This window comes from Physeter macrocephalus, chromosome 10 (assembly GCF_002837175.3).
Source record: "Physeter macrocephalus isolate SW-GA chromosome 10, ASM283717v5, whole genome shotgun sequence".
Lineage (NCBI taxonomy): Eukaryota > Metazoa > Chordata > Mammalia > Artiodactyla > Physeteridae > Physeter > Physeter macrocephalus.
The window spans coordinates 50,720,177-50,730,740 of NC_041223.1; the positions used below are offsets into that span (position 1 = coordinate 50,720,177).

General features: G+C 35.2%; 1 protein-coding gene across 1 annotated transcript in view; it reads right to left on the bottom strand.

The window, feature by feature from the left end:
• Positions 1 to 369: 369 nt before the first annotated feature.
• Positions 370 to 10,564, bottom strand: part of CDC40 (cell division cycle 40) — a 56,618-nt gene continuing 46,423 nt past the window's right edge. The window contains exons 13-15 of the mRNA XM_007122118.4: positions 5,975 to 6,051; positions 3,341 to 3,485; positions 370 to 2,340 (exon numbers count right to left, since the gene is read on the bottom strand). Coding sequence (XP_007122180.2) covers positions 2,163 to 2,340; positions 3,341 to 3,485; positions 5,975 to 6,051 — 400 coding nt within the window. The 3' untranslated portion in view covers positions 370 to 2,162. The remainder of the gene's footprint in view (positions 2,341 to 3,340; positions 3,486 to 5,974; positions 6,052 to 10,564) is intronic.

Consider the following 10,564-nt stretch of genomic DNA (forward strand, 5'->3'; position numbering starts at 1 on the left):
AAAGGGTTGCAGTGAGGAAAAGGAGCCAGATGGTAACCACTTAATTCCAGTCACAACATAATCTGGAAACTTCCTTATGCTGGAAAAGAACCCCAATCATTTGTATACTCTAAAATTGATGCAATCATGACTCAGTGGCACCAAGTGAATAAATATGGACTGTGTTAAACTTAATCTATGTGCTCTGAGGACACTGCCCTGTATTTTTGTCATTTATTTAGAATAAACCCATTAATATACTATACTCACCTTTAAAGCATCATTTCTCCCCAGAAAATCAAAATGACCCATTTAAAATATGCAGATGGTTTAACGTGGTGTTTCAGAGTTGACTTAAAAGGAGACTAAGAACGAAAATTTTGATAACACTTTCTACAAAAGTGCTTTATTTAAAAATACAGTCTTTTTAAAAAAAGAGGCAACTTTTATATACAGTTCCTTAGTTTAGAAACAGTTAAAAACACAATAAAATAAACCCAGATTTCAAAATTATGATTTGTAACATACACAATACTGGTGCTGAACAAGATAGTTCAAATGTATGATTAATTCTTTTTGTCCCATCATATTTCAGTAATTCACATTTGTTAAAACCAGTGGTTGGGACTAAAGAAAAGCTCCTGTCTGAATTTTTTCCTCTCCAGGAAATGGCAGGCATCCTTTCCAGCAGATAAAGAAATAGAAATGACAGCAGCTAGGCAGTGTATTCTTATTTCTTTGAGTGCCTGTGTCCAAAAATACATCTCTACCACTTTTATTCTCTTTTTCTATTTTCTTCTTTGAAATTTATTTATATGTGGCTATAGCACCTGGTCATCTATACCAGGTCTTTTTAAATTTAATGTTTAAAAATGGAAGTTCTAAGGGTACGGAGCATGAACTGCTCTTGACAGCACAGGACTCAGAGCTAATGATGTTCCTAGGATATCAACACTCAACATGATTCTGGTCTCCAAGTCAGCACTCTGAGCAGCTATGAACCAATCTTTTACAGCATGGTATTTCATACTACATTCAAACATCTAACATAGATTTGTAAAAAAACAGGAGAAATGGCTTGTCAAACTAAAGTGCTCTTGGTTTCTATATTTAAGAGGCTATCTTGATTTCACAATCTGAAGTTGAAAAAAATTTTTTTTAACCAATCACAGTTCCTGCTTCTCAAACTGGGAAACCTAGCCATCCTTCTGAAGTGTCAATTTAACCCAAAGATTTGGAAAGAAGTTTAAAATTTTTCTAATCGTAACAAGTTTTATTGAATATATTCATAAGAAAATTCAGATTAATTTTATAGATAAAACATACAACTTCAAAGAAATTAAAAGTTGACATTTTGAACTATGTCCTCACATCCAGTCTCCTATGAGGAGTATTTCAGTAGTAACAACTGTGAAGAGGTGAGTGACCTAGGAGACCCTGATTTCTGAAAGTGTAGCCAGGTCCTTATTGGACAGTAAATACAAATACAGTTCAAAGTCTTGATTCATCCTCTTGAGTTCTATATTCAAAAATAATGTATTTCTCTAATTATATACAATCCTGTCTATACTGATCAAGAAGAAAGTCAAGGAAAGAACTCCGGACTGATTTTTATTTTACACTGTTTAATAATTAGAGGAATGCTGCAGTCAGAGAAGATTGCTGGCTTACAACTAAACAGACACAACATATGTCATAAAAAATAGTGGAACTCCTGAATCTGAAAGATTAGAACTTGACCCACTGAAAATACTGGGAACAGTAATTGTGGGTGGTTTTATCCTTCTTTCAGATTCACATTAAATTATACCATCCCTGTTCTTCCCTTTTTGTTGAAGAGGTAATCCACTAGGGATTCCTTCTTAGCTCTAAAGGGATCCTTTCAGTACGTCATGGGGGTAAACCCAAACTGCCTGCCAAAAATAACTACTTGTCAAATATAAAGTTAATGGTCATTCTCTGTATAAATAACATCTATAAAGAACAAATTGAAGTTGCCAATGAAATTACATTAGCCAAATTTACAAAGTTTCTTTCTTTTTAAACAATGGTTCAACTTCATAAGGCCACATAAGAAAATCATAATCTGTAAATCGTTGTCATTCAACACATTTAATAATTAAATATAGTTAAATATGATATTGGATCAAAAATGATCCCAGATAGTATAAGGATTAATCCCATTAATCCCACAATTTAATGAGACCATCCCAACCACAAGTTATGACTTTAGATGTTTCATGAGGATGCCACACTGCACCTATACACACTTTATCATGAGCTTTGAATCTACTGTAGAGTTTTGTGGTCTTCCAGTCCCAGATGTTTAATTTTCCATTTCCATCTCCTGAAATCACATAGCTGTAATGAGAAGAAAAATAAATTCAAATTATTCAAACACCTTAAACTGGTAAAGTGGGTGAGGAACACAGAAAGAATTTGTCTTTTTCACCTTAACATAAAAAGATCACTGTGATTATATAATACTCAGAATAATAAGGTAGAGTATAAAGCAGTCTATAATTTAAACTTCTATCAAAAAACCTCCCCACTGAGTGACCAATCTAAGAGTGAAAATTATTTTTAACTTGGAAGATTGGGAGAGCCAGGGGCCACAGTGAATGCAGTATCACAATCACTCTCTAGACAGTCAGAAACAGTGTAAGGGAACCAATTTCATACAGAGCCAGCAAACACATGTAGACCCATTCAACTATAGTGGACTCTACCACCTTCATAATTATTTTTGGCTCCAACAGCTTCTGAATATATCCAAGATTCACTCAGAGGTAGGAGTCTAAATCCCAATTACCAGGCTAAACATACAAGTTTATAGGGATTTCTAAATTAGTGATACCCATATATTTTAGCTAACAATAGGGGAATGAATGCAGAGTTTCACTCTTAGGAAGGCTATAGGCTTCACAAATCTAGTGTGACCAGAAGATGGATTTGAGGTTTCTGCACGGAAAAGCTGTAGTGAAACTGTTAACTTCAACCCTATAATACAGGATTAATTCTTCTGGTGCTCATTCAGTCACAGCAATATAGAGATTACAGTCCTCCCAGCCTTGCTTAGAAACGCAGAAAGAAAGTAAGACATAGCCTATAAAGACAGGGATTCATTATGTGGTTAAAGGGCACAGAACTAAACAATATAAAGAGACAGACTGAAGAACTTAAAAAAAAAGCCAAATATAGCTGTCTTAATTTGTTCTTGCCTTTTATCTGGCATTTTGACAATCTGAACAGTTCTCATACAATTACATACATAAAAGTGATTTGTACAGTGTTATTTGTACAGCAGTAGTTTATATCATTATATATGAATATGGGAATACATGAGAAGGTTTAAACTTACCTCATGTCTGGTGAAAAGTCTACCTGACAAGCATAGCCTGCTACCATATGGCCCTTAAATATTTTTTTCTTATTTAATCTAAATCTGTTCTGTGCTCCAAAAATTAAGATTTGGTTGTCCATTGATTGGCACGCTAGCCATTTCCCTGTAAATTCAATAAATGAGACATTTTAGAGGAAGACTGAAAATTTTAAAAAGACTTTATTTAAATATGTTCAGTCATTAATATTATTTTGTTCCCAACTACTTCATAATAGTAGGAAAATTAATTTACCATACCACCTGTAAAGTGTTACAAATTTGTTGCTGGTGAGAGGTATTTATATATAAAGTAATGGATTTTGCTCATACAATCTTATATCATTTAGCATTTTTCCTATAAAAGCTTTTTTGTTTGTTTAAATTAGGATGTACAAAAACTCTGAGTTTAGCATTAATAAAACTAAATTTTATGAAATGAAATTAATTTGTAGTAAGTATAAACAATAGAACCATGGAGAGAAAGAGACTTATTTATGTTAATTATGGAAAGAGGAAAGATAAACTCCAGGTGAGAAAACCTAGGATTATTAAATAAAACTGTACAAAAAAAGATATGACTAAAAAAATTCTAGTAACTGTTGTTATGGGCCACACTGCTTTTTTTTTTTTTTTTTTTTGGTACGCGGGCCTCTCACTGTTGTGGCCTCTATGGGCCCAGCCGCTCTGCGGGCCTCTCACTGTTGTGGCCCCTATGGGCCCAGCCGCTCTGCGGCATGTGGGATCCTCCCAGACCGGGGCACGAACCTGTGTCCCCTGCATCAGCAGGCAGACTCTCAACCACTGTGCCACCAGGGAAGCCCCACACTGCTTTTTAAAAAATTTTTTATTGAAGTATAATTGATTTACAATGTTGTGTTTAATTTCTGTTGTACAGCAAAGTGACTCAGTTATACAGATATATATTCTTTTTATATTCTTTTCTATTCTGGTTTATCACAGGATATTGAATATAGTTCCCAGCGCTATACAGTAGGACCTTGTTGTTTATCCAGTCTGTTTCATAGATATGTTCATTTGTGTCATATTTTAGATTCCACATATAAGTGATATCATATGGTATTTTTCTGACTCTTTCTGACTTACTCCACTTAGTATGATAATCTCTAGGTCCATCCATTGTGCTGTAAATGGCATTATTTCATTCTTTTTTATGGCTGAGTAGTATTCCATTGTATATATGTACCACATCTTCTTTATCCATTCATCTGTCAGTGGACATTTAGGTTGTTTCCACGTCTTGGCTATTGTAACTAGTGCTGCTATGAACTAAGGGTGCATGTATCTTTTCGAATTATAGTTTTCTCTGGTTATATGCCCAGGAGTGGGATTGCTGAATCATATGGCAACTCTATTTTTAGTTTTTTGAGGAACCGCCATACTGTTTTCCTTAGTGGCTGCACCAATTTACATTCCCACCAGCAGTGTAAGAGGGTTCCCTTTTCTCCACACCCTCTCTAACATTTATTATTTGTAGACTTTTTAAAGACAGCCATTCTGACTGGTGTGAGGTGGTACCTCATTGTAGTTTTGATCTGCATTTCTCTAATTAGCAATGATGAGCCTCTTTTCATGTGCCTACTGGCCATCTGTATGTCTTCTTTGGATAAATGTCTATTTAGGTCTTTTGCCCATTTTTCAATTTGGGCCACCTTGCTTTTATCTACCCAGGATTCACCAAAGCTACTAGAGTCTTAACTGCAGTATCTTTACATCCTATATATTTGTAAACATGATTAACTAAGGGATGACCCTAACAATGCTCACAGTCTGACTGGGTAAATGGCCTTGTTCAAGATGGGCACAGTATTTGTAATGGATGGTTTAAAAATACACTATATGAAATTCAGGTGCCCAGTGACAAATGTGACTGTATACAATATAGTGATTATCAGAACAGCACCCAGTGAGGTTGCTCTTCTCATAAAAATCATAGGGCATTTGACAAATGATGACTGATTTGCCTGTGGCAGATGCCCTGACTAGAAGAGCAAACTCTTTCTTGTCCCCTCTTCCTTGCTCTATACTCATAGTAGCTATTGAGTTCACAATGCTGCCCAAATATTGGATCCTCCACTTTAATATCCTCATGTAGAGTTATATCAGTATATCTGTAGTACTTGTACTTAAAAGGCAATGAATTATTAAATAGAAAATGGTATTAGACTTATCTTTTAATTTTTGCCTGAAAAAACCTTTTACAGTAAATTGCTAAGGTGTTCTCTATGAGGAACCAGAACAAAATTTGCTATTCCCTGAAAGAAAAAGAGCTCACAATAAATCACTAAATGAGCTGTTGAACATGATTCTGTTGGAAGGATAATTATATTAAAAAAAAACCAAATCCTGATTCTGAGATGGAAATCCTTAGATGCTCGGGCAATGTTAGTTGCAAATCAGTTTCTTTTATATTTACCTTTTAAAAAAAACAAGAGAATGGGTGAGGTGACTCACACATGAAAACCAGTGATTATTTCTAATATTGAAAAGATTTCCTTATATAAGTATGGCACTGTGACAGACTTCCCCTAGGAGGGAATGGCCAAGGCTCTTTTGAAAACAGAGCTCATTTAAAAACACTATCTACTAACTTACCATTTGGAGACAAAGTCACTGCAGGCATTGAGTGCATGCTGGGTTCTGCTATATACTTGAAATCCACAGGGATATCCCTAAAAATTAAAAATAGCATATCAGAATAGTAATTTTTAAAAGTACTTTTAGAAGAATAATCTCTGAAACAAAAGAGATGCTCTTGAAATTATATATTTAATAAACCTTTCATGAAACTTCCTGGAGGAAGGAAAACCACAAAATGACATTCTATTGATTATTATAAAGCTTTTACGTTACAAATGACTTTCCATGATAATTACAAGTGTCAGTGATTTAGTTTTCTATCTCTATTTGATTTAAACTTTGGCCTTTATGTTAAAAAAAAAAGTCTGTTACTATAAGTTCTTTAATAATGAACTCATCTAAAAATGTACCATGGTAGGCAGAAGCAAGATGTCTGAGGCAAGCCTACAGGGAAGTATTCTTATTTTACCTGCCAGTCAACCATAACTTGTTACCCTGGAAACAGGTGAGAGTGCTAAAGAGCTTTCAGCAATGCAAGTAGATAGATGGTAGGCAAAGATGTACAGGGATCTGCAAGCAGGTCGAGCCCATCCAGATGGGTAAGGGATGGGTAAGGTAGATTAAGTGCTTGGTACCTGGACATCTTCTATTTTCAGCTTATTTGTAAAGTATTCCAAATGTGTACAGTGTAGGAGAAAAAGCATTAAAAATTTTTTCTTGTGAGTGATACAAAAGATAAAACAAAAACAACAAAAATCCAAAACTAGTCACCTAAATCTAGACCCATCCAAAATTCTATGTGTCTTTTCATTTTTAATATTCTCCATGATAAAAAAATTCTTTACTAATTCTGAAGGATTTTGGTCCTTCAGAGACCATGAGACATCAGAATTGTTTTTTATAGAGTAATGTGTGGGAAATGTAATCTGATGAATAATACAGACTATAAAGCACCAATTTCAACTTCAAACCATGGTTCAAGTTCAAAGACTTTGATTAATTAGAATAACAATAATAATAATTTGCCTTTTAAGTAAGCATCTTCTCTAACCATCTATCTATCAACCCAGAAGAAGAAGCAAATGATTGGAAAAAACTCTATCAGAGTCTTGGTTGGAGCAAAACATTTTCAGGTATAACCTGAAGAACAGTATCATTTATCAAATTTCCAACCCTTTATACCTCTAAGGTACCAGTGAGAACTGACATTCAGAATGACCCAAATGTATTGAGAAGAGCCTCAACCTTAAAAAGGTTCAACTACTTTTTCCTTCTCATTATTAGTGGATGATAATTTTATAACATGAATTAAAGAATAAGAGCATTTTCTAAATTAAGTTAATGATAGTTCAGGTTCATATCAATCAATGGTTTACTAAAATTTAAACAGATCCCTTACTTCAAGGACTCTTGGTGCAATGAGCTTTATAACATGAAAAGAATCTGAACACCTGTGAACTTCATAATTGCTAGTAAAAATGCTAGGCATAGTTCTATTTAATAAACATAATACTATATTCTAATTAGAAATTGTAAATCAGTATAATAAGCTAGTAACTTATGATACAAATAATCTTCAGTCTGGAAATGAGATCATCAAAAAAACAAAAAAAACAAAAAAAAACCTAACAAAAATCTATGAAATTTTAAAGATAAAAGATAGACATTAGTGCCAACCACTGTAAAATTTTCTTTTCAAAACATTTTAAGAAAAATATATGCCTTTGGGAGAAAACATGCTTATAATAGCTCATGAATTTAGAATTTAGGCAATTAGGATACCACAGGATGCTCAATATCTAATTACAATCTCCTATTCTTCTTGAAAACTGTATAATAGTCTTAGTTTGTATAGTATTGTTTAAGAAAACCAAGGTTCCTTTGGGTGAACCTGGAGGGTGGGTGTTATGCTAAGTGAAATAAGTCAGACAAATACTGCATGGTAACACTTATTTGTGCAGTCTTGAAAAAAAAAAGTCAAACTCATAAAAATAGAGAGTGGAATGGTGGCTGCCAGGGGCTGGGTGGAGGGGTGGGCAGGGAATTAGGCAAAGCTAGTAAAAGGGTACAAACTTTTATCTGTAAGATTAATAAGGTCTGAGGGTCTAGTGTATACACCATGGTGGCTATAGTTGATAATACTGTATTGCATAATTGAAATTTGCTAGGAGAGAAGAACGTAAGTGTTCTCAGCAAACAAAAAAGTAAATATGTGAGGTGATGGATATGTTAATTAAGGGTTAAAGAATTATTTCACACTGTATATGTATATCAAATCATTATGTTGTACACTTTAAATACATTACAATTTTATTCATACCTCAGTTTTAATTATACCTCAATAAAACTGGGGAGAAAAAAAAGAAAAAGAAAAAAAAAAATCTTTGGAGTGGCTTCCCTGGTGGCGCAGTGGTTAAGAATCTGCCTGCCAATGCAGGGGACACAGGTTCGAGCCCTGGTCTGGGAAGATCCCACTTGCTGCGGAGCAACTAAGCCCATGCGCCACAACTACTGAGCCTGCGCTCTAGAGCCTGCGAGCCACAACTACTGAGCCTGCGTGCCACAACTACTGAAGCCCACGCACCTACAGCCCATGCTCTGTAACAAGAGAAGCCACCGCGATGAGAAGCCCGTGCACCACAACAAAGGGTAGCCCCCGCTCGTCGCAAGTAGAGAAAGCCTGCGTGCAGCAATGAAGACCCAATGCAGCCAAAAATAAATAAATAAAATAAGTAAATTTATAAAAAAAAAAACAAAAAAATCTTTGGAATCAGTTTCATCTAAGTTTGAATTCTGGCTCTTTCGTTTCTTGGGGAACCTTGGGCAAATTACTTTATCTCAGTTTCCTTATCTATAAAACAGGAATAGGAAATACACCTATCTCGTAAGATTACTTGCCCATTAAATGAAATAGTTCATGTAAAATGCTTAGTATGCCTGGAACATAGAAAGAGCTCAATAAATGTCACATCATTAATAATTATGACAATGATTTCCTTAGATATTCAGTGCATACTACATGGCAGGCACTGTGCTGGTGTTGAAGACGGAGAGTTTGACTGACACAGTTCTTTCTCTCATGATTAAGAACTCGTCAGGATGCAACACTGTAAATCAACTATACTTCAAAAAAAAATTAAAAATAAAAAAAAACTCGTCAGGGAAGAGAACAAATAAGCAAGAACTAAAAAGCTGTGAGAAGCAAAGGGTTGTCCGTGGGATGATAGAGAAGATGCCTAATCTCATGTGAGGATTGGTTAGGAAGGCTCTAATAGCAAGTGAGAATTAAACTAAAATCTACAGGATGTCATCATTTATAATGAAACAGTATCATGAGTCTTAGGAGTATTTCTTAAGCTCTGAGAAGGAAAAAAAAGAAACATGATCATTTAATCAAAATATTTTACTGACCAATGCTCTAATTTAGAAAACATACACAAGTGTTCTAAAAGCCCTGTAATTGGTGCATCATTCAAACATTTACCAATTTCTTTTATACTACTTCACATTTTCAAATGGAGCTGAAAATATCTGATAGAAACACCTGAAAATTTAAGTATAATCAAACTGTTAAAGTACATAAAACAAAACAGCTATATGTATGCTAAACTGTCTAGCTTGTTGTGCAGATGGTCTATATGGCTCATATAAAATGATATCCTTATCAGGTCCTCTGCATGTAACATCATTTCTGAAGTAGGAGAGATCTTAGTTATAAGATAGTCTCAAACCATGGACATTAAGAATGATGTTAAGACTATGTATAAAGTACAGTCAACTCTCATTTAATTGGGGGTAATTTGGAAGGTTATACTGGTGATGGGAGAAACTGCAGTTAAATTACATTAAATCTTCAACTACCCAAACTTGTCCTGATAATGGTTAGGGACGTGCTCAGGTCCCCAAACAGACTCAGCTTCAGGAGGAAACTACTGCCTGTAGTTCAAGGCTTCTCACTTCCTACAGCTGAACAACTTCCGGGGGTAGGAAGATAGTTTCTAGTCCCTGCAAGGCTGTAACCACAGTTGACTTGTGCCTTATAATTGACTATCAAAACAAGCTGGGTTCCAACCAAACATTAACTCTAACAAAAAGATTATTATGCGTTGCTTTGAAAATCAACTATAAAACATGATCTATGATAGATACTTAGTGAAATTAGCTTTAGTATTTCTTGACTTTAGAAAAGTGTTTTTTTCTCTAGGAAAGCAAAATTAAGCAATATATTCTGATTATACTCTACAAGTAAAACATTATGGGCTATGAACAGCAGGACACAGGGGTGATGACATGGGGCAATTTTCAGTACTGAATAATCAAAATGCAGACATTTAAAAAATTAAGAGATTTAAAAAATATTTTCTTTGGGTTCTAAGGCTAGGATTTTTTGTTTGTTTGTTTGTTTTTTGCGGTATGCGGGCCTCTCGCTGTTGTGGCCTCTCCCGTTGTGGACCAGAGGCTCCGGACGCGCAGGCTCAGTGGCCATGGCTCACGGGCCCAGCCGCTCCGCGGCATGTGGGATCTTCCCGGACCGCGGCACGAACCCGTGTCCCCTACATCGGCAGGCGGACTCTCAACCACTGCGCCACCAGGGAAGCCCAAAGG